The following is a 25,148-nucleotide window of genomic DNA, read 5'->3' on the forward strand; positions in this document are numbered from 1 at the left end:
GCACTTCTATTGGAAGTTTGGTCCTACTTCAGGGTAGAATCAACCACATGTTCCATGTTTTGCTCATAAATAGACACCATCATTGCTTATATTTATTGCAGTGAAAAAAAATGATATGGATATGCAGCAGCATCTCTATCCTCTGCAACAGCTCTAAAGCGCAGACCAAGCATGAAGCCTTTCTTTTTTTTCCATAGCTGCTTCAAGAATTGAGAATGAAATTGCAATGTTCCTCCCTTTGTCAATTTTTTTCTGCATTCTGGTTTGTTTATTGCTTCCAGTGCTGCATGCAGTCATAGTGACAGACTTGCTTGTTTAGTCTGCAGTACCCCTGGCCAGTACACTGTGTCAGACTCGTTCATTTGTTTTGCTGAGAGCATTTTGTACGTAACACTGTCCAACAGTATTCAGTAGCCTACTGGCTGTTATCAAGCTGTCCTTGCAAGTCAGTTAGCGTTACTTTTATGTTGGTCCTCAAATCGGAGAAAATACTGAAAGAGGAACACCATCCCCATTGCCCTTTCCTCTCCTACAATACACGGTTGTCGATGCATGTTTTATGCTGAGGTTTATGTTCTGAAAAGAGACACAAGGCAGGCTGTTGAACTGGCCACTGCAAGGCTCCTGTCTTTGTTTGCTTTAATGAAGACTGAGAAAAATGGCAAAGCTTGACTGACTGTAACCAAAAAACATCGCTGTAAGTTAGGGATTTGGCTTTTGCCAACTATGCTTTAACAGCTTTTCCAGCCCAAGGTGCTCAAGTAAGGAGAGAGTTTGCTGCACTTAAAAAAAAAAAAAAAAAAAGCTAACAATATGACATAAAATGCTGAATGTAAGGAATTTTGAGGTAACTTTAAGTTCTTACTATGTGGGGCTGCTGTGGACAGAATGTTTAGGTGGCCATGTTTTGTCTGTGCCTTTTTCATGCAGAATTTTCCTCAAAGTCTTGTTTTGAATGTCCGTCCTAATAGAAAAAAGCTTCAGTAATGTGCTTAATCATATACCTCTAGAATAAACTTTTAGAAGTGAAAACGTGTTGGGCTGGAGTAATACATGGCAGCTTTCCAAAAAAAGTTTTCTTATTAAAAAAAAGAAAAAGTTTTGATGAAAATCCAGAGTAGATACTGCCTCATTGCTTCAACTACTCCAGTTCAACTCTCAGCATACCTCTCAACTGCGCAGAATATTGCCTCATATTTTTGGTCTGTTCCTCATGAAATCTGTGTTTTTTTGGCAAATCACTGAGATGATATGAGGATTGAAGTCACTAAATGACACACATTTGCGTTTCAGACTTCAAATCCTTCAGAAAATTTATGTTAACACAAACATTATTAACAACTTTCTAAGTATATAAGAATGATATTTCAAATCTTTCCTTATTTTGGGCCTTTGTTCCCACATTTTGTTAGGCTTTGTCCAGATTTCTTGCACTAAGAGGTTGAGAGGTATGACTCGCAGCTGAAGTACCTTATTTGTAGAGATCGCATGTCTGTGGAAGTTTCCACTAGAGTTTTTGGTTTCCTTCCAAAGTTGAAAGACATGCTGGCAGGTTATTTGAAAAGCCATCACTGTCCTTAGGCCTGCACATGACTGTAGGTTTGTCTGTGTATTTTTCCTGTAGTGGGTAGACATCCCACGTAGGACTGGCAGATGACTTGCTAGCATTTGTTTTCATCCAGTTCCACTTGCTAAAATGGATGAAAGCAAGTACAGATGGATGGATGGAAGGAAAATCCAGAGGATGTTATATTATGTTTCTTGTTGGATATTAATATTTTTGCAGCAGTTTTACCTCAGAGTTCTGATTCAGCACATGGGATGATGTATTTTAAAAATTGTGGGGCTGTATTAGTTCATTGTCAAATTTATGTTAAGGGCAGCATTCTTACTTTATTAAGTTTGGCAGTATTCCTTCATTTGGTTCAGAGTTTCGGCTTACACAGTCCTGTGCTGCAGTGGTAGGTAAATTAATTTTATAATAAATGCTTTGAGGATTGTGGCGATGTGAGGAATCAGAAATGGGCACAAAATTAAAGAGAGTTTAAACACCAGAGAAATTATAATTTTTACACAGAGCCAGAGTGGTACAGCAGGGCAGCTCACGGTACAGGTGGACCGCATAACATTTTTTTTTTTGCAAGAGTTTCTTACCAGAACATCATAGGAAAATTCAACTATTTAAGATATTATGGCCTCTCATTTGAAATGAAATTGAAAGTGTTTGTCTGAGAATGTGCAGTAATGTATTTGTTTTAGTTTTACTTAGCTGGTCTTATTTGTTTATTAGATGACTAGGCTTTGCCAGTGATCTGTGCTCCTAGTTAAAAAATATGTTAAAAATAGATTTTTGTCTATTCCATTAGCATGTGCGGCCTGACTTAGTGTTGCGGGTACAGAAATAATGATGTCTGTCTTATGGAAATGCAAACACTGTGTTTTGGGCTGAAGAAACAAGATCAGACTTGCACATCTTGAAGCGATATCTAGCCTATGAAAATGTAGGCTCAAATGAGGAAATGCAAATATGTTTTCATAACACAGAGATGCTGCAACCTGGTTTGCGAGTGTGTGTCACTGTATTAAAATGTATGGTTTAAAGGAGAAGTACAGTTAATATGAAGAAAAAATGATGCACAGGTTTTACAAATGTACATGTCAAACGCTTTATGCACTTCATGTAAATGGTGTTCAGTGATGCCTTACATTGCCATTGTAGAGGCAGTTGGAGAGAGGGACATACATAGAAATATTTGAAACAGCATCAAGCCCCATGTTGCTTAGCAGTTTAATAGCGGTTAGTTCTGTGTACATGTTTATTGATTTGAGCTTGCATCTACTGCTGTGTTCCTGCTAATGTTCAAAGTAATAGTGTTTAAGTAAGGGTTATGTACTTAATGTGCAGTGTGTGTTAAAAAAAAAAAAAAACTCAGCTTTAAATGTTCACTTCTTGGATGGTTAATTGGTGTAGCTGCATTAAAAGCAGTCTATGAATAGTTGATACACAGTATACATCTTGCAGACCTGTTAAATATCACTATTTGCGCATTACGTTGTCCTGACAATCCGGACACTGACTTAGTTTTAGCTTGATTTAGGTTCATAGGTTTATACTAGTCTATCTGCCCTAAGGCATTTATAAGCCTAGCCCAAAGTTTTGTGGCTTACGCCACCCCTTATGTTAAAAAATACTGTGCCCATTAGTTTGTTGTGCCTCTGTCCAGCAGTGACACAGAGATGATTCCCGGGGTAAACCTACGATTTCCCATCCACCGGTCAAGATTTCTCTTGAACAGAGTCAGCGAGGTGCTCTGCCTCACATGGACCGGGATTTTATTCCACAGCATAGGGAGTCTCTGGGTGACAAAGCTATCCCTCCAGCATGTCCTATTTATATCCGTGCTAAGGTTTAAGTCGCTTGCTCTAGTGGATCTGGTAGATTTGGATTTTTTGAGGTGGAGCATGTCCATTAATTCCGGGTTGGACATGGCCTTGTATGTCAGGCACAGGTCACCTCTGAGCAGGTGGTATGCGACTGAATAGATCTGGAGTTTCTTCAGTCTGGCAGCATATGACAGATTTTGGAGTCCCTTTATCCTTTTGGTGAGGAACTTTTGGGGTCTCTCCAATTGCTGCAGGTGTCGGGTGAGATACATCCCGATTGGGGCATTGTACTCGATCATTGGTCTGATAAGTGAAGAGTACAGGGGAACAATGACCTCACTTGAGCTGGATGTGAATCCCTTCATGATCAGGTGGGCAATGTAGAAGGTCTTTCTAACCACTTTAGCAATGTGAGTGTCAAAAGAAAGGCCACTGTCAACCTGGGTCCCCAGGTCCCTGATAACCTCTTCTGTGCTTAATGGATTGCCACCTATATGGTAGCTTGGGGTTACCTTGTTTTTCCCGAAGGGTATGACTATACATTTTTTGGCATTTAACTTCAGGCCATGGCTCTGGCACCAGTTTTCAGTTTCTGTGAGACCCCTCTGAAGGATATCTGTGTCTGATGTACTTTCCACTATGGCGCCCAGTTTGCAGTCATCTGCAAACTTTGTCAGCCATAGTCCTCCTATGTTTGCCTGTACTTCTGAGAAGTAGATGCCGAACAACAGGGGGCCAAGGACTGAGCCCTGTGGGACACCACTTGTGACCGGCTTGGAGTCTGACATGGCGCCAGCAACTCTAACCCTGTGGGTTCTGTCCTTTAGCCAGTTTGCAACCCATCTTGTGACATATGGGTTTACATTTAAGCTGGTAAGTTTCTCTATAATACCCGAGTGGGGTATTGTGTCGAAAGCTTTTGCAAGGTCAACGTAGGCTGTATGGACTGCCTTTCCCTCATCAATGGCCTTGGTGACTGTTTCGAAGAAGTCGACCAAGTTCAAAAGGCATGATCTGCCCTTGACAAAGCCAAACTGGGTCGGGTCCAATGTCTGCAAGTCCCCTATGTCTTTGTTTATGAGTTCCATTATGATCCTCTCCATAGCTTTGCAGACCAGGCTTGTTAAGCTTATGGGGCGGTAATTACCAGGGTCCGTAGAGGCACCGCCTTTGTGGAGTGGGACCACAGTTGCCATACGCCACTCCTTGGACACGTATCCTGTGGTAAGGCTAAGATTAAACAGCTGCCTTATATGCGGGTTTAGTTCCTCGTTGAGTTCGTGTAGCACACAGCCGGGGACACCATCCGGTCCCATTGATGCCGTGTTTTTAGCTTTAGAGAGAGCAGCTTTCACCTGCGCATTTGAGATGTCTGGGAGGCTACACTCCGCTGGGATAGTTATCTCTCCTTTTGGGAGGGAGAGGAGGGTGAAGTTTGCACTGAACCTGTCTGCCAGTATGTTGGCAGTGTCTGTGGGTTCAGTGATTTTTGTATCATTTTGGACTAATTCTGCGCATATCTGGGAGTTCCCACCCAGATTTCTAACATAGCTGAAGAAGGCCTTATGATTGTCTTTTGAATCTATTGCAATTTTTTCTCAAAGTTGGCCTTGGATGATTTTATGAGTGCTCGTATTTTTTTTACTAATAATGATCAAGGGTGTCTTCTCTTTTATGGATTTTGCTCTACCATGTAACAGCTTTCTCCTCTTATTGTAAAGTTTGTTTATGGCCGGGGTCCACCAGACTGGACGCTTGCCCCTGGTGGAAAGAGTCTTGGTTTTATTAGGGATTGCCTGATCCATGCAGTCCTGGAGGTGTTCGTAGAAGGCATTTGTAAGAGCTTCCGCAGCTTGCATTGTGGTTTCCACTGGTTTGGGGGCCTTGAAGGATACCACACCAGTCTTGAGTAGTGTGAAGTTTGCTTTAGAGAAGTTCTTCACTGTGGTCTTTTTTGTTTGGGGTGGGGGCGGGATGTGGATTTCCAGTGAGATAAGTTTGTGATCTGATCTCACCAATGAGGGATATACTTCCGGCGTGGAGCATTTTGTCCCCATGTTTGTGATGATGAGATCTAGTATATTTTCTCCTCTTGTGGGAACGGTGACTAGTTGTTCCATGGCATTTGAATTTATGAACTCCAGGAACCTTTGGGCTAGAAAGTTGGGGCTTGAGTAATGTTCCCAGTCTATATTTGGGTAGTTGAAGTCACCCAATATAATGGTGTTTGGAGATACATTTATACCCTCCAGTGTCTTCAGGAAGGCTGTGTGGGGTTCCTGAGTTTGAGAGGGTGGCCTGTAGCATGCTACAAATTGTAGAGCAGTTTTGCCTATGGTTAATTGCACCTGGATGGTTTCCGATGCTTCGTGCGTTGCCGCCAACCTGGAGGTGTGGGTATCCTTGATGAATATGGATACACCCCCTCCTTTTGTGGTGTGGTCCGGGTTTTGGGTGAACATTGATAGTGTTATGTTACAATTTCTGTCAGTAGAGATGTAAAGCAGGTGTTGCAGCCTTTGCGATTATACAGTATAACTATGACAACAGGATAACATTACTGTTAGGTATAAAGAATGCAACATCATTAGTACCTTGATACCAGAAATGCATTTCTCCAGAGTCAAACTGGAAAACCAGCTGAGTATCCTGATGCCCAGACTAAGATAACAGTGCCAAATAAACAGCTTGTTTAGGCAGTGCTGCAGCTGGGATATGAATGCCATGTGGAGGGCAGTAATAATGATATCCTTTATTTTGGAATTGGGATCAGGACTGCTTCCTAAGTGAACACCGCAGCTATAAGCATCTTGTCCTTATTGGCACATGTTTCTCATTAATTTCAATGGATAAACACCTGAAACAGGACTTGAAATGGTAGTTGGAATGACATGCATTTGGCAGTAGAACACTATGCTGAGATAAAAAGGACTAGACAGGACAATCCATTTTTCCAACAGGCTAGGAAGTATAAAAATCGGGGAAAAAATGGTTTCCTTCCTTAAGCAAATGGCAGGTGTTGGAAACTTTGAGGATGATAGGCACTTGGTATATAACCGGTTACAGGGAAAATAACCTCAAAGTGGGGTAAACAAGAAGTGACGGGAGTCAGTAAGAGCTGCAGGTAATAAAATGAAATAAATGGTGTGGCATCAGAAATAAAATATTACACCTGGAGCTAGCAGAGCTGGAGCTGTATTGTTAATGAGCTAAGGGTGTGGGACAAATGAAGACCCTCAAACAACACACATCCTAACCTAACAATCAAAGGAAGAAAAGACGCAACTTAAAAATATAATGGCAGCATCTGAGGGAATCCAGATGAGTTATACAAAAGAATATGATAATTGGAAGCAACCAAGCACAGAGATGATGTACCCAAAGATGATGGGGTAAGGATTTACCCCTATTGTTATACACAAACTTGTTGGAGACTGGAATTGTCCTGCTGTGTGGTGTTGGGTATATGAAGTTACTTTTTACTGATGTAGCAACAAAGAAGAACTAGCCAGTAATCCAGAAACTCGATCAGTCCAGTAGTAGATGAAGTGGGGATAAGAGGTTTCTGTCCACATTCCCAGCAATTCATTCATTAAACCATTCATTTTTATAAACTGCTGTATCTTTATAGGTATATAGACCTGTACCAATTGGATAGACAAAGGGATTGAGCTAGGAAAGATGTGCAGCAGGTAAGGGTGATAAAGGATAATGAGGGAAATATACTCACTAGCGAGGAGAGTGTGTTGATCACATGGAAAGAGTACTTTGAGGGGCTGATGAATGGAGAGTATAAGAGAGAGAGAGAAAGTTGGATGATATGGGGATAGTGAATCAGGAAGTGCAAAGGATTAGCAAGAAGGAAGTAAGGATAGGTATGAAGAATGGAAAGGTTGTTGGTCCAGATGACATACCTGTGGAGGCATTGAGGTGTTTAGGAGAAATGGCAATGGAGTTTTTAACCAGATAGTTTAATGAAATCTTGGAAAGTGAGAAGATGCCTGAGGAGTGGACTAACAGTGTTTTGGTACCAATTTTTAAGATAAGGGTGATATGCAGAGCTATAGGGATAAAACTGATCAGTCATAGCATGAAGTTATGGGAAAGAGTAGTGGAAGCTAGGTTAAGAAGGGAGGTGATGATTAGTGAGCAGTAGTATGGCTTAATGCCAGAAAAGAGCACTTCAGATGTGATGTTTGCTCTGAGTGTGTTGATGGAGAAGTATAGAGAAAGTCAGAAGGAGTTGCATTGTGTCTTTGTGGACTTAGAGAAAGCATATGGCAGGGTGCCTAGAGAGAAGTTGTGGTATTGTATAAGGAAGTCGGGAGCAGCAGAGAAGTATGTAAGAGTGGTACAGGATATGTATAAGGGTAGTGTGACAATGGTGAGGTCTGCGGTGGGAGTGACGGATGCGTTTAAGGTGGAGGTGGAATTACATCAAGGATCACCTCTGAGCCCTTTCTTGTTTGCAGTGGTGATGGACAGGTTGGCAGACGAAATCAGCCAGGAGTGCCCATAGACTATGATGTTTTCAGATGACATTGTGATCTGTAGTGAGAGTAGGGAACAGATTGAGGACACCCTGGAGAGGTGGATATATGCTCTAGAGAGGACAGGAATGAGGGTCAGCAGGACTAAGAATATATGTCCATGAATGAGAGGGAAGATAGCAAAATGCTGAGGATGCAAAGAGTAGAGTTGGCAAAGGTGGATGAGTTTAAATACTTGGGATCAACAGTTCAGAGTAGTGGTGAGTGTGGAAGAGAGGTGAAGAAGAGAGTACAGGCAGGGTGGAGTAGGTGGAGAAGTGTGTCAGGAGTGATTTGTGACAGACGAGTACCAGTAAGAGTGAAAGGGAAAGTCTACAAGAAGGTAGTGAGACCAGCTATGTTATATGGGTTGAAGACAATGGCATTGACAAAAAAAGGCAGGAGTGAGAGCTGGACGTGGCAGAGTTAAAGATGTTAAGATTTGCACTGGGTGTGACGAGGGTGGACAGGATTAGGAATAAGTATATTAGTGGCTCAGCCCAGGTTGGGCAGTTTAGAGACATTGCCAAAGGGGCAAGATTGCGTTGGTTTGGACATGTGTTGTGGAGGGATGTTGGGTATATTGGGAAAAGGATGCTAAGGATTGTGCTCCCAGGTAACAGGAAAAGAGGAAGGCCTAAGATAAGGTTTATGGATGTGGTGAGAGAGGGGGCATGTAGGTTGTTGGTGTGACAGAGCAAGATGCAGAGGACAGGAAGAAATGGAAAAAGATGATCCACTGTGGTGACCCCTAACGGGAACAGCCGAAAGAAAAAGTAGTAGTAAGATGGAGCTTATCCCAAGAGGGAGTGGATATATGACATTGAAATATGTTCTAGACAGGGCACTGGTGCACCATAGAATGCACACTGCCTCACTTATGTGTCAAAAGTGGATGTATGACATTGAAATGTGTTCTAGACCGGGCACTGGTGTACCGTAGAATGCACACTGCCTCACTTATGTGTCAGAAGTGGATGTATGACATTGAAATGTGTTCTAGACAGGGCACTGGTGTACCATAGAATGCACACTGCCTCACTTATGTGTCAGAAGTGGATGTATGACATTGAAATGTGTTCTAGACAGGGCACTGGTGTACCATAGAATGCACACTGCCTCACTTATGTGTCAGAAGTGGACGTATGACATTGAAATGTGTTCTAGACAGGGCACTGGTGTACCATAGAATGCACACTGCCTCACTTATGTGTCAGAAGCGGATGTATGACATTGAAATGTGTTCTAGACAGGGCACTGGTGTACCATAGAATGCACACTGCCTCACTTATGTGTCAGAAGTGGATGTATGACATTGAAATGTGTTCTAGACAGGGCACTGGTGTACCATAGAATGCACACTGCCTCACTTATGTGTCAGAAGTGGACGTATGACATTGAAATGTGTTCTAGACAGGGCACTGGTGTACCATAGAATGCACACTGCCTCACTTATGTGTCAGAAGCGGATGTATGACATTGAAATGTGTTCTAGACAGGGCACTGGTGTACCATAGAATGCACACTGCCTCACTTATGTGTCAGATGCATACTTTTGGACAGTCTGCAGCATGCCATATCAATTACTAATTGTTTTTGGAAATTAGAAGGAAACCTGAGCACCCAAAGAAAATACACATTAATACAGGGAATCTGCACAGAAAGCAGTCTAGCAAAGAATCAAAACAGAGAACCTATAGTTGTTTGGTGGCAGTAACTCCTGCTGATAGCCTTAGTTCAAAAATCGCCTAAGACAAGTGTTACAGGTTTGATTACGGTAGGTAGGATAAAGTAAAGGAAGTGCAACTGTATGGGTGCAGAAGGAAATATAAGTCCCTGCTCCTTTGATGACCTAGCAGAACCTGCAAGTATTGCTAGAAACTAAATGATGCATGTGATGCAGTGGATTTGTAATGGCTTGTTTCCAATGACCTTAGTGTACTCCATGCCCATTTAATTAGTAAAAGAAAGTGCTGAAAGGAGCTTGGTAGGCCTGTAGCTTTCGAATAGCTGCCTCAACAAGAGTTGTGAATAAGAGCATATAGGTCTCATTTTCCCATTCCCATCATTGGGGGATGGCAGGTGTTGTGCAAGGCACAGTTGAAAGGCACTAAGGCAGCTGTAATGATAAACTTGAATAGATGCTCTTCTTGACTCTTCCATTTGAATGACTGATGAGAATTAAAGAAACTGAAACTAAATTATGTCCTCCTTTGAGAAAATAGTCCTAGAATATCCTGATTCATGGGTGATAGGACATGGGGCATTATGAATGTAGTGAGAACAAATGAGAGCAAGTTAATTCAGCAGCTTATTGCAACTAGGTATAAAGGGAGCTGGAAGACATTGGAGCAGTGGAAATAACCTTCTTGAACTGACTTTAAAGGCTGCCTGTCATGGAAACCTGCCTTTTTGCAGTTGATACCAGTATTTAGAGTGTTGTAGAACAACTGTGTGTGTGTGTGTGTGTGTGTGTGTGAGGTCAGATTGGCCTAGTGATCAGTGATGTGGTAACAAGACTTGTGTCTTTTGGCATTAAGGCTGAAGCTGTACTCTGAGGCCTGAAGTACCAAAGTTGTGCTGTCATTACAGTCACTGCTGGGTTAATTAATGCAGTTTATACTAAATGTTACCCTGTCTGAAATGCTTTATTGGCGGTTCTGGACACCATTTGGGGAGCCACCATTTTGTACATAGGCTGAATAATACTCCAATATTGAAGGGCAAACAACATAAAATGAAACATTGGGTATAATATGACTTAAATGATGCGCGCATTTATGAATTTAATATGAAGATTATATAAACATACCTCTTTGGCTATTCCAGTTTTGCTTGAAAGGTTCGCTGATTTTGTCATAAAATTTCAGACTTGGTGACAAAACAGTGGGAATGACTGTCTTTTAATGATGTAATTGTTAGTCACACTATGCATCTTTTGTAGAATGCACATTAATAAAAATCCTTTTATCCTGTCAGTTTTCTAAATAAATAATGCATGAATTTTAGAAGTGTTCCTAACTGTGCCCTTTGTTTCTGATCATTTTTCAACTTTGTTCCTAATTTTTGAACCAAGAGGTGCTAAGATAAAAAAAAATTTAATTGTGTGCATATTTATATGTTTTAATTAATGCAATGACTTATCTCTGCAACCAGCCTGAAACCCGTTTGTAAGAAAAGACCACATGTCTGCTAGTGGTATGAGAAAGGACTATGTGGTGGCACTATCGGTTGTTCTAACAGGAGGTTACTTTAGCTGCTTCTGCTGTTTTCATGCTAGGATACCTAGTCTTGTTTCACAGTATTCAGTAAATTACGTTTATGGATTTATGTAGCTAGAGTTGCACTCGGTCATTTGGCCTTTTATCTCTTAATAACACATTTCTAGTTTATAAATGTTCCTGGTAGGAATTTTAAACTAGTAGCTTTTGTGGAAAGTGATAAGCTTATTGCTATATGTTAGCTTTATTTTCTTGTTGCAGAAGGGTTAATCATATTTACTATGACAGGGTACATTTGTGTTATATATAACTGTATAATTTCAAGATATTTGATTGTCTCTTCCTCTGTTGTTTTTCCTTTTCTAGCCACAGTACACAAATCTGGGGCTTCTAAATAGCATGGACCAGCAAATTCAGAATGGCACATCTTCCAGCAGCCCCTACAACACTGACCACGCACAGAACAGTGTCACGGCACCTTCACCTTATGCTCAGCCCAGCTCAACATTTGATGCACTCTCCCCATCTCCTGCCATTCCTTCCAACACAGACTACCCTGGTCCACACAGCTTCGATGTGTCATTTCAGCAGTCAAGTACAGCCAAATCTGCAACATGGACGGTAAGAGGGATTAAAATGTTTTAGCACTGCAGTATTGATGGTCTTGATTTAAATATTTTTGAGGATTGGTTCTCTGAATTGTGGCTAATACTTTGCAACTCAAGCTGAACCTTCATCTGAAATTTAACAATAAAGATCTGCTTTTCATAAAACTGCATCACTAATGTATGTGACCCATGGAAATTATGTTTTTTTTTTAGGTGTGTTTACATTATTTTTAAGAAGGAGAGGGCATTTCATCAGAAATAGATGTTATATCATCATACATTTTCATTTTAGTAACTAACTCTGTTTCCAGCCCTGTTACATAGGCATTCCTTGTACTTCCCAAGTTAAAGTGCAAACCTAGCAGAATGTTGGTCAGAAAACTTTAAATGAGTGATATTTTACTTTAGGCTCACATTAGGTCCTGACAGTTACTTGTGCTCTATACTGCTGTCATCTGCATTCATTTCATTATCATAGTCTGCCCTTAGGAAGATAAGGGTAGGTGAGGGGTGGTGCACAGATTCACCTGCAAAATATAAGTGACGTGCCAAAAATGGAAGGTGCTAACTGGTCAACAGGCTCGCCCTAATACACCACGTGTTGAGGAGCTCATTTGGTTAAGGTAAATAAGCATTCCATCTGAAAGACAAAAATCCTCTAGTTTCTACATATTCTAACCTTAAAAACATGACCTTCTGCACCCTGTAATCCACAGTTAAAATGCGCCAGCAAAGGAGACATGACGTGCTTTTCATACAGCTTAGTTACATAATCACAATTCTTTCCCCAGTCAGCATAACATCCTTATTTTGTTTCAGAAATGCATACTTCTCATCAGGAAAACAATGAGACAGGTTAGAGATAAGAAGGAAAGCTTATGAAGTGTTGAGACAAAAATCTAAAGTAGGTTGTACTTTGTCAGAAATGTTGGGGAAGCGAAAGACTGTAACTAAGGAAATCAGTCTTTTGAACTAGGATGTTGTATCTTTCGGTTTTTCCCGGTTAGGGGTCGCCACAGCAGAACTTCGATCCGCTAATGATTGGCAGTAGATTTTTATGTGCCGAGTTGCCAGCTCTGATGCATAACCTTCAATGAAGGTACGCCCATTCACGCATGTCTCCACACAGAAGACGCTTTAGCTGAGAATCGAACAGGACGTCTTACTATGAGGCGACAACGCTACCGCAGCACCACCACCGTAGTCCTGTTGTCTTTCAAACTAGAATATAGGATCTGAATTCCCTAGACATAGTAAGGCCTTGCTAAATTTAATGCTATTGGCTGCCAAAAAAGCAATTACTAGAAAATGGAACTCACAGTCTAAGCCAACCATAACTGAAGTTTTGAAAATTGTAAATGAATCCTACACTAAGGCACTGTACGAGCACATCCACTCATGCATGAATCGTGCCATTCCAAATAGAACCAAAATGCTCTCATCCAAAAAAAGGAAGCCAATCTGGTGGTCCCCTGCCATAAACAAACTTTACAACAAAAGGAAAAACTTTTGCAGAAAAGAGGAAAATCCCAGGATGCAAAAAACTCCCTTACTAGCCTCAGTAAGAAATTGAGATGCCTCATAAAATCCTCCAAAGCTAGTTACGAAAATAAAATTGCCAAAGATTCCAAAGACAACCACAAAGCATTCTATAACTATGTCAAGAATCTAAACGGCAATGCTCAGATCTGCTCTGAGCTAAAACAGAATGGCATTAAATATACTGATCTGAAGGATATTGCCAATATCCTGGCAGATCGATTCAGTGCCAACTTCACCCCCCTCTCACCCCCTAAATGGCCCATCTCAATACCGGAAGATTGCCAAATTCCAGTAATAACGGCCACACAGGTACAAAACGCACTCTCTAAAGCCAAGAATACAGCATCCATGGGACCAGATGACATCCCGGGCTGTGTACTACATGAACTACAATATGAACTGGCACCTCACCTAAGTCTCATGTTTAATCATAGCCTCACCTCAGGTTTTGTGCCTACTGAGTGGCGCAGAGCTACAGTTATTCCAATCCACAAGGGGGGATCCAATTGGATCCCGGAAACTACCGTCCCACAGTCTGATAAGCCTTATCTGCAAGGCCATGGAGCGTATTATCATGGAACTTATAAACAAAGACATTGGCAACCTTCAAACACTGGACCCCACCCAGTTTGGGTTTGTGAAGGGCCGATCTTGTCTTCTGAACCTGATTGATGACTTTGAATCAGTCTCCAGAGCCATGGACAAGGGTAAGGTGGTCCACACAGTCTATCTAGACCTTGCCAAGGCCTTTGACACCATCCCCCCACTCTGGAATCATAGATAAACTTACTAAGTTGGGCATTAATCCCTATGTCACCCAATGGGTTGCTAAATGGCTTACTGATAGAACCCACACTGTAAAAGTAGCAGACTCCAAATCCAGCTCCAGACAAGTGACAAGTGGAGTACCTCAGGGTTCAGTCCTGGGGCCGCTCTTGTTTGGCATCTACTTCTCTGAAGTACAGGTCAACACTAAGGGACTCTGGCTAACAAAGTTTGCAGATGACTGCAAACTGGGAGCCATTATTGAATCCCCAAATGATGTGGATATTCTACAAAAGGGTCTTACAGAAACAGATGCTTGGTGCCAGAGCCATGGGCTCAAGCTCAATGCCAAGAAATGTATTTTTATCCCCTTTGGGAAAAAACATGTATACATGAATTACCATATAGGTGGCAGTACACTAAACACAGAAAGTGTGATAAGAGACTTAGGGACACAGGTGGACAGTGGTCTCACCTTCGATAACCACATCGCCACAACAGTCAGGAAATCCTTCTATGTGGCACACCTCATCACGAAGGGCTTTTCATCCAGAAAAAAGGAGGTCATTGTCCCACTGTACTCATCCCTCATTAGACCCATTATAGAATACAATGCCCCATTTGGTATGTACCTCTCAAGACATCTGCAACAACTGGAAAGGCTGCAGAAATACCTCACTAAAAGAATCACAGGCCTAAAGCAGATGCCCTACGCTGACCGCCTTAAAAAACTCCAGCTATACTCTGTCGCATATCGTCTACTCAGAGGCGAGCTCTGCTTAACATACAAGGCCATGTCAAACCCAGAGCTGTTGGACATGCTACACTTAAAGAAATCCCAATCCCTGAGAGCTACACGCTCCAGGGATCTAAACCTTGTCATCACAATAAACAAAACATGCTGGAGGGATAGGTTCCTGACCCAGAGACTCCCCAGACTCTGGAATAGATTGCCCATACATGTCAAGCAGAGTGCCTCTTTGGACCTCTTCAAGAGGAACCTTGACGATTGGATGGGAGAAAGGAAATTCACCCCAGGGGTCCAGGAAAGTAAATAATGTGGGAAGAAATAGCCAGGGAATTGTTATGGCTAGGCTTGTATAGGCCCTAGGGCTGATAGCCTAGTACCAACCTATGAACCTATATTTGGAAAACAGAAGGAGTGAACTACATACAAATTAATGAAATTTGCTGTAACAATACATACAGAATAACGTTCAGGAGGAGATGTGAAATTTAAAGGAAGGTAAATTGAGCAATTTATGTGATGTTGGAATGAAATTTGTTAAAAACGAAAATGCATGCATAATGCATGAAGCTAATAAAAAATGTCTTATAGTGGGTTGTTTTCTTTTCTATAACTGTGTGTGTGCTCATGTTCAAAATACATGAAGTTAAAGGTCTCTGAAAGATAAAATGCCTTCATTGTGTTTGACAAAGGGAGATTGTCTGCTTAATTTAATAAACAACCTCAACAAACTCGCTGAAGATGTAGATAGTGGTCATGCAGTTCATACAGCATACCTGGATTTGGCCAAGGCCTTTCACATTATTCCCTATGTTGGAGTTGTAAAGAAACTTAATATAGACCCTTATGTTGTAAGGTGGATAGCAAACAGTGCTTCAGGCAGAACAAATGTAGTTTAAGTAGCAGGTGCCACCTCAGAAACAAAACTTGGTCACCAGTAGCATTCCTCCAGTTTCAGTACTGGGGCTGTGTACTTGTCAGATCTCCAAGCCAGTAACCTACAAAAGTAGTTTCCTAAATTTGCATATGACTGCAAGCTGGGTGTAGTTGGTTGCTCAGTATCCAGTATCATGTTATTACAACAAAGGTTTAGCCATACAAATAATAGTGTATAGGAAATGGCCTTAAATTAAATGCAAAGAAGTGTAGCATTGTCACCTTTGCTAAACAAATCTCAACAGCAGCTTGTAGTGTACACATCACCCTTCTCCAGAATGATGTGGTCATCATATAATCGTGGCACCTTCATAGACAACTGCCTATCCTGACCACCATGTAACAACAGTAATCATGAAATCTTTACTTCTAGCCCAATTAGTAATCGAGTCTTGGGAATTCCTGCTTGCAGGAGCCTGAGGTTGGCCTGAATACCAGAGAATTTCACTGTCTGGTAGGGAGGCATCCACTGGATGGAGGTTGGTTAATTTCCCTGGCATTCAGGCTGACCGTGGATTCCTGCAGGCAAAAATTCCCAATATTCAGTAGTGCAGTTCTGTTCTACTTAAACATGTACAGATATACTGTGAGTATCTAACACAACTGTATGGTACTCATTTAGGCTGATTGAAACCATCATTCTTCTGTAGTCTGCCCTGCTCATATCCACTTATAGAACATAACGCACATCTAGTAGGACCAGAGAAGTTCCTAATTAAAAAGTTCACTGGACTAAAGACCCTCAGCTACCAAGACAGGCGTGCAGCCCTATCCCCGTTCTCTGTCTCTTACAGACAGTTGTGGGTGATTTATATCTTTCATTCTGAGCTGTTAACGACCTAACCTTGCTTGATCTTCTGCAATTCCACAAAATAAATGACTTGATATACTCTGAAACTAAAGACTGGATAAATTTTCATCAGTGAATAAATAAAACACTCTTAAGAGAGAGTTTTAGTACACAGCAGTTTCTTTTTCCTTACATATAAAACAGAGTGACACCCTCACATTGTTTGAGACAAACCTTGATTATTGGATGAGCGACTGTAAATTGATTACAAACATGACTTGTTTTGCCCTGTTGCCAGAAGGAGGTGTCCCAAGAGGGTGGGTATTGTCAAAGTGATTATGGTCCATGGACTGTGACTGCTTCCTAAACTCTGAATTGATGAATCTATAAAAATGTAATTGGGACGATGTCTGCCTCAAAAGCAGACTGGGAATCGGGCAAAGGTCAATGGATTTTGTAACCTAGTGAAGATGCTTCCATTGTGTGACGGAACAAAGTTTATTCTGAACTCCATGTTCCCGTCATGTTCTAAAATGGCAGATTCTGGCAGATTTAATATGTAAGCATTTTATGAGCTTGTATTCTAGCACCATATGATCCACTGTAGTAAATAAACCCACCATAAGTGCAGATATATCGCATATCAAAGGTTTGAATCCCACTGCTACTTAGTCCTCTGGTACTGAGCATTTTGTTGTCCTCTGCACTTGCATATTCACACTGTACCAAAAATCAGTATCCATGCCATAATTCAAACAGAAGTATCATGACACTTTGAAACTGTCTGTCTCACAAGCATGTAGATTGTACACTATGAGCACATTTCATAATAGTATCTATTACATTCTGAAAATAGTCCATGAGGTCATAATATTACATGTTTTCCTAAAATGCTTTTGAATTCTGACCCTTCACCACCACTGCCATTGTTACACACTGATCCTGTACCACATCTGATCATGAAGTTGTCAACAGCATATTCCGAAATCTGTCATTAACAGGTTTAAAAAGTTTACTTGCATGATGCATTATTAAATCTTATTTATCCCTTTTGACATAATTTTTTGTTTTACATTTTATATTCATTTATTCATTAATTTATTCTTTGTAATACCACTGAGACAAAAGGGTTATCTAGGGCAGACCTAGAGAGAATATGTATATAGACTACTGAACAAGTATAGCAAGCAGTGTAGTGGTAAAACTGAAGTGGAGATTGATGACAGAACTTCACTAATGTAGCACAGTAAAACAGTTTGGTAAGTTAGAAAATTGTTATGCAGATGTCATGTTCTGGGAGGGGAGGAATGAGTGACGTGCATACATAGTGCAAAGATAAAGGGGTTATATTCAGTGAACAGGGGACACTCATGACATGGATGACAAAATGGAGGTGGAGGAAGAGGGGGGAGCTGTCTGAGACCTCCTGGAGTAGGAGGCTGAATGCGTAACAGGGATACATCTGACTGCACTTGTCATAACATACATTGAGGTGCATTTATGGTCAACTTACAAATGTTATGAGGGGAGAGGGGAAGGACTACAGCTAAGAAGATGATAAAAAAAACTACCATGTGAGGGTGGATGCCTCATTGTGAGAATAAACATTTTAACATTAATGGGTGAAGAATTAATGTTGCAGCATCTGGGTTATTACAATGGTTATGCGAAGGTTTCAATGTACACAGAAAGAACAAGAGACCTGAGTAATATACTGAAAGAAACTGGATATTTTGCCCATTGGTATCTTCTAGGTTCAAAACTATACCTCTTTGCTAACTTTTTAAAATGTAGGTTGTCATTGTAGAGATTTAGTACATTTAATTAATTTGCATTTAAGTGAACCTCAGTCAGCATTTGTAATTGAAAGGACTGTGATTTACTACATTTTTTGTGTAAACAAGCTTTCTGTACCCCACCCCATGCAGGGGTTTCGCCTTCAACTCCCCTAAACTAATACAACTGACTCATAGGTTACAAAAGCTTAGTGCATGTTATTACAGTTACTGATGAGAGCCCATTCAATGTTATCTGTTCCGTGGCTCATTGAAAGGTCTAGTCATCCACGTAAAGGAATGTCTGTTGCATACTCAGTGTTGCAGTGACGTGTTCAAGAAATGTATACTCATACTTTTTTGAGGGTTTCATACTTGCATCATGGTGACAGTTTAAAATATGAATACTTTATTACAATGAATTTTTTAATGCTAGATACCTTTCTTCAGAACTCTTAGAAATTAATTTCTCGACGGCACAGTGGTAACATTGTCACCTCACAGCAAGAGGTTCTCTGGTTCGAATCTCAACCAGGGTGCCTTTTGTGCAGAGTCTGCATGTCCTCCCCACATTTGTATGGGTTTCCTCCCACATTATAATGCGTCTGCAGCTTTTCTCCCCAGGCCTCCGCTGAAAATTGGCTTTGTTACAAATTGGACTTTCCAGGTAAACAAATGTTAAATAAAATAAATAAATAAATGCCCTGTACCTGCTTAGTGCATTTTGTTCTTTTACATAATTTTATTTTGTATGTATCATATAAAGAAAATACATTTTTAAAGTCATGTTTAGTATTTTTTTTAATTTAAGTTTACAAAGATCTCATTTCTAAGTAATATTACTTAGAAAGTACTGCTTATGAAGCTTAATGAAATTTGCTAATCCATTTTTGTATCTATTAGCATTATATAGTTTGACACACTTCCTTTGTATTTTAAGCACACAGGTTGTGGAAGTTTTGAACACAAGGTGAGCCTGTAATCAGAGTTGTTCATTGTGGGATTGTGACATTTAGCAATTTCCCATAAGAATTGTCACACCATCCCCTCCCAGCTAAAAAGAAAAAATACACTGAGGTGCTACACCTGGATTTTTTTTCCCATCATAGCAAATAGTCACATGGGAGTGAACACGCCCTCTCCAATGTAAAGTTTGAAACAGCTTTCTTTTGAAAGGAGTTTGGCATTCTGTTTTTTTTAACCAGAAGAACCAGTTAGGTTTTAGACAACACAGGAAAAACGTCTTGTACATGGTGACATAAGGTGGCTGTTTTATTATTTTTGCCAAGTGACAGCCACAGAGGAAAAAACATCCATTTCAGTGATTGCTGTCTGACTTGACATTTCGTCAGGACTGCAAATCAGAACTTTATTTGTTGCTGCACTTCAAGCTTCTCTGGGGCACTAGCAGGTAAAATGTATTTATTTATTTTATTTTGCATTTGTTGACCGGGCTAGTCTAACTGGATATATGTCCATTTTCAGTAGAGGCCCGGGGAGAAAAGCTCCAAGAGTATTATGTAATGTTATACAAGTGTCAAAGATTACAAGGCATGTACAATAGGAAAACGCATCTTGATTGATTACACACATAAAACCCTTATAGATATGTTTTGCTACAAAAAAAAAAAAAAACTTTTGGTTCAGAGTCAGCTGGCATCTTTGCTTGGCTGGCAAGCAGAGATATGAACATGATAGTTTTGTAGTCAGCACTCTCCAGCCCTGTGAAAAGTATTTTGGTGGGGAGGGACACTTGTAAAAGTTGAGATATGCAAATTCATACTTACCATGTAGAGCATGAAGAAGATGATGAGTGATGTTCTACATGGCTGGGATCGTGTAGAGAGACTTGCCTTATTGGGTGGCAGCAATTAGCAATCATGAGAGGTAGAATACAAATGATAGGTGTCATTTCGGCATACATTGTTAATCCCAGTTTGTGAACCAGCATTCAGTGAATCAACAACATCCATCCATCCAAAACCTCTTTTCCCATTTTTGCATGTAGGGTCAGGGTGTCACTTCAACAGTGACAATCATTCACATCCATGGTTTACACCGCAGGGTGGCTAGCCTTGCAGTGGTAGTTCATCCACACCACACGCTCACATCTATGACCAATTTGGCTGTCCAGTCCACCTACTGCATGTCTTTGGAATGTGGGAAGAAACCCACACGAACACAGGGACATGCAGACTGTACACAGAAGGCACCCCAGGGACATGCAGACTGTACACAGAAGGCACCCCAGCCAAGAATCGAACCAGTGAACCTCTTGCTGTGAGGCAACACCATCAAAAGTAAACAGCATCCAATGCACATCATTGACTGTAATGGAAACAAGTTCTGCATCTATCCCCACATTTGTAAATATATTGAGAAGACTGCACAACTTGGAAGAAAAGTTAGAACTTCCTTACCCCAACAGTTTGATGATCTGTGTGCTGTTTTTGATAAAACACTTTGGTCAACAAAAATAGGTTTATAATTCCCATTTTATCAAAGTACTACAGAATGAACAGCAAAACATCCATTTGCTCTTTGGATGTCAACATCTGGATATGGAGTCTGTATAGATGCTCTGTTTCATAATGAGTCAAAACATATTCTATGTCCTTAATGCGCATATTGGCAAAACATAGACTGCACAATGCTACCTGTTCTTCCATTTAATTATTTATTAAAAAAACATAAAAGACAAAATGATTCCCTTGACATACTCAAAATATACGTGTTTGATTCCTGTTTGTTTACCTTCTTTCTTTAAGAATATACATTGTCATCTGTCCAAGTCTCTTTTTCTCTTTATGTAGCTTCAGAAGGCAATTCTGAACCATTCCTGTTGTCCCTGTCTGATACGCCTTTATTCTTTCTATAGCCTTACATTAATGATTTTTTTTAGAAATGTGCACAGAATTCTACAGGAGGTCTTAGCAATTCCTGCATGTAATGCTTATTAATATGTTTCCATTTGTACTGCATTTTAGTATTGCATTAGGTCACTCCTGCTGCATTGTTATACTGCTTGATATGAAAATCCAGCTCCCTGCGACTCTAAATTTGCTATTTCCACTCTGTTCCCTTGTTTGTCCATCCTAGATGCATTATTTAATCTGATGCTATCCGTGCCATTATTCATCACAGATGGGTCTTGGATCTGACCTCAGATCCGAGCCGGCAACTGAAGGTCAGATCCAAATCTCAAGCTCCTCCCCTTCTCATAATCCCCTGCTGGCCTACAACCCTCGGATCTCGTTTGCCGTGGAAACCTTAGGATGTGATATCCTGTAACTCAAGCGACTCTGTCAGATAAGTGTTTATAAGTTTTTTCTTTATTTTTTTTTTCTAATTATTTTGTAGCATTAGTGTGTTCTCTTTCCCCTGTCATACTTTAGAGTAGTTTAGTTAGGTTTCTTCCCCTCCCTGTAGGAGTTTTTTGTTCCGTGGGTTCCTGCCATTTTTCCTGGGTCCTTACGGTAGCTTTTGGGTTTAGGGTAAACCTTAGCTGTCCATTCCTTAACTAATTTTCCTTCGGTTAAGGTAGTTTATCATTCTTGCAGTTTTCCACCTCCCTTTTTTCCCCATAGTGTATGCGAGTGTTTGTACATGTGTGTGTGTGTGATAGTTGGATTGTCTGGTAAAGATGTCTGAAAAGCCTTCCGGCTTTAAGAGATGCTTCTCATGCGGTCAGAAGATACCCCATTCTGACTCGCACGAGGAGTGTGTTTATTGCTTAGGAGAGAGTCACCTGGAGGTTGAATATGGTATTGGTGCCACATTCAACCCCAGGCCTGTCATGGATCACAGGAACAAACTTCTTTTGAAGGGTTTAGTGAAAGGGGGTCTTTTAGCTTCCAGCTCCCCCTTCAAGATGTTTATTGATCCAAAAAGGAAGACTTCATCCTTTTCCTGTAAAGATTCCCTTTCAAAAAAGCAGATGCTGTCAGATCTTAGATCCCCGGATCCAAGCCCAGCCTCTTTGGCTTCGGATCTGAGCTGTTGCACTCTGAGAGCCTTGGATCATCCTGTCAGATCTGAGGCCTCAACACCTCGTAGGCCCTCAGATCCAACTCACTGCCAACCACTTTTGAATCCAGCCTGTCTGTTGGATCCATCTACGGCGCCAACTAAAACTTTGGATCCGATAATTATTGACAGTTCCCTCTCAAGGTCTAGAAGTTGGCTCCAAGGCATAAGAGTCAGTCTCCCTCTCGAGACTTCAGGGCATTGACAAGTTATCCAACAAGGTCAGGAGATTCTTCTGTATTGTTCAGGTCCTCCAGAAGTTTGCTTCCCACAGATATGGATAGGATGATGATGAGCTTCCTCAAGGCCCAAATCAAGTTGGGCTTTTTAACATCCCTGGCTCAGTTGCCCAGAGGTCCTTCTCCATCTGCCAGACTTTAATCTCCTCATCTGACCCATCCAGGTTTGGATCACATGGATCAGAGCTTTCCTTGAGAGGGGCTGATGGTGTCCGGTATCCCTCCCTTCCTGACACCATCAGGGTCCCTGACGGGCTCTGTTCCTCCGCCCTCAGAACTTGCTGTGCCTCTCAAGGTCTGTGCTGGTTCCTGGGGGGTAGGGTTGGGCCTGGCATTTTTGGATTGTTCCCTCCCCATGGGGGACCTCTGCACTGGACAGCTCAGGCCGATGTCGTCTGGAGACATCAGTGCTGCATTGGGGTCCCTCATTCCTTCCTTGGAGGCTGCAGCCATGGGAGAAGAGAGGGGGACCTTTTCCTGTCTGTCAGCCTTTCAGGCAGTAGAGAGGACCTTCTCCAGCTGGCCGGTTACCTCTCCTTCATCTCTAGGTCCTCCCCAGCCCCTCTCAATTTTGGACAGTGAGGGTCCCTGACTCTTCCAAGTCCTCCCCAGAGCCCACCATGGAGGAACCTTCACAGAAGAGGACATACAAGAGGAGGCACTTTCCTCAACGAGGACATGGATTTTGAGGAGGGAGATAGGTCCCCCAGACTTCCGTCAGAGGAAGTGTCCTTTGGGGACATCCTTGAAATTGTCAAACAAAGAGGCAATTTGTCTTCCCCCACCTCCTCTTCAGAGGAATCCGTGTTCCTGAAGGCCTTCAGGACAAGCCCGTCTTCTACCTGGGTGCCCCCCCCCCCCCCCGATGAGCTCGTGGAAGGAGCTGGACATAGTAGAACCAATCCCCAAAAAGGCTGATAAATTTCTTAGCTCCCCCTAGGATAAGACCTTTTGGAATAAGGGTGTTCCTGATGATGCCATCATGGTGGCCACAGCTACTAAGAAGGAGATGGCTGAACAGCGCTCCATGGTCCATCCCCAGAACAGGGAGTCTCGGGTGATTGACCGCTTTGGAAAGCATGTGTTTGCCTCAGCTATATTCGGACTGAGAACAACCAACTACATGGCACACTTTATCCAGCATCAAAGAGATTTGTTGTCAGAACTCACCACCTCCCTATCAGAAATATTGGCTCCAGAGAGTCTCAAATTGGTCTCTCCAAAGCTATCTACTCTAACTTCCCTGGCTAATGCTTCTATGAGGGTTATCTCTAGTGCGGCGGAGGTCACCTCTTGAGTGGCAGGCACAGGTATTGCCATTAGATGGCATGCTTGACTTCACCTTTGAGTTTGTGCAACCCTTTAAGGTGTCTTTCACTAACTTTGACGGGTCGACCTTGTTTGGTCCCTCCATCAATGAGACATTGACCCACAGTGAGCAGGAGGGGAAGACGCTGTCCACGGTGGGGACCACGTTCTCTACTCCAATAATCACAGTGGTAGTAAGAAACTTTTTTTTCTGCAACACTCAGTCCTCCTTCCAGGGTATTCCACAGGAATACTTTTCTACTGGCCGGGGTAGGGGATTCAATGGGAGATGCCACCCCAGAGGCAGAGAGGGTCCGCATAACCAGGGCTCCTGGAAACCTTTCTCAGAGAAGTCCAGTCAGTGCTCCTAAGGCACTGTTCGGCTGTCCTGCCCTGGATGCAGTTGGTGGACGACTATCCCTTCACCCACTAGCCTGGGCAAGTATCACCTCAGATCATAGAGTGTTAAAGATTATTTCCAAAATTTAACTCATTCCCTTTCTTTGGTCCCCTCCAGTTCAAATATCTCTCCTGGATGTTCTACCCCATCAAAGGGAGTTGGTCCATCTACAGGTCCAAGATCTTCTAAAAAGAGCCATCCAAGAGGTCCCAACAGAACAGCGAGGGTGCAGAACTTATTCTTGCTTCTTTTTGGTGCCTAAAAAGACTGGGGACATGCATCCCATTTTGGACCTCAGAGCTGAACCTTTTGGTCAAGAAGTCCAAGTTCCAGATGGTCACTGTTCAGTCCATTCTTCCTCTTTTGTGCAAGGAAGACTGGATGTGCTCAGTGTATCTCAAGGTTGCATACTAACATATCAAAATCAACAGACACTCTAGGGGATACCTGCACTTTCGGTTAGGGGCAAGCATTATCAGTTCAGAGCCCTGCCTTTTGGACTCACCACAGCCTTCTAGGTGTTTACCAAATGTATGGCAGTGGTGGCAGCTCATCTCTGGCTCCAAGGATTCCAGGTCTTTCCGTACCTGAACAATTGGCTCCTCACGGCCCTCACAAGGTATCAGCCGTTAATGGACACAGACTACACCCTCAATCTCTTTCAGGATTTTGGCATCATAATAAGTCTGTCAAAGTCCTATCTTTCTCCATGTCAGAACTTAAGAGTTCATCGGGGTTCTTTCGGACATGGTGTCAGAGACTGCAGCACTTCCTCTTCGCAGAGTGCAAATCATTCAGGACCAGTCCAGCATTTGCTGACTCTTGATCATCCCACAGCTCACTTAATATTGCAGGTGCTACGCTCGATGGCAGTTGC

At 41.8% G+C, this 25,148-nt stretch overlaps 1 protein-coding gene across 3 annotated transcripts in view; it reads left to right on the forward strand.

Moving 5' to 3' along the window:
* Window positions 1-25,148, forward strand: part of TP63 (tumor protein p63) — a 303,943-nt gene that overhangs the window by 58,853 nt on the left and 219,942 nt on the right. For all 3 annotated transcript variants that reach the window (XM_044070206.1, XM_044070207.1, XM_044070208.1), the window contains exon 2: window positions 11,501-11,755. In XM_044070206.1, the coding sequence (XP_043926141.1) occupies window positions 11,501-11,755 (255 nt within the window). The remainder of the gene's footprint in view (window positions 1-11,500; window positions 11,756-25,148) is intronic.

The sequence above is a fragment of the Protopterus annectens genome, chromosome 4.part1, assembly GCF_019279795.1.
Source record: "Protopterus annectens isolate FY-2018-M chromosome 4.part1, PAN1.0, whole genome shotgun sequence".
In the NCBI taxonomy this organism is placed as follows: domain Eukaryota; kingdom Metazoa; phylum Chordata; order Ceratodontiformes; family Protopteridae; genus Protopterus; species Protopterus annectens.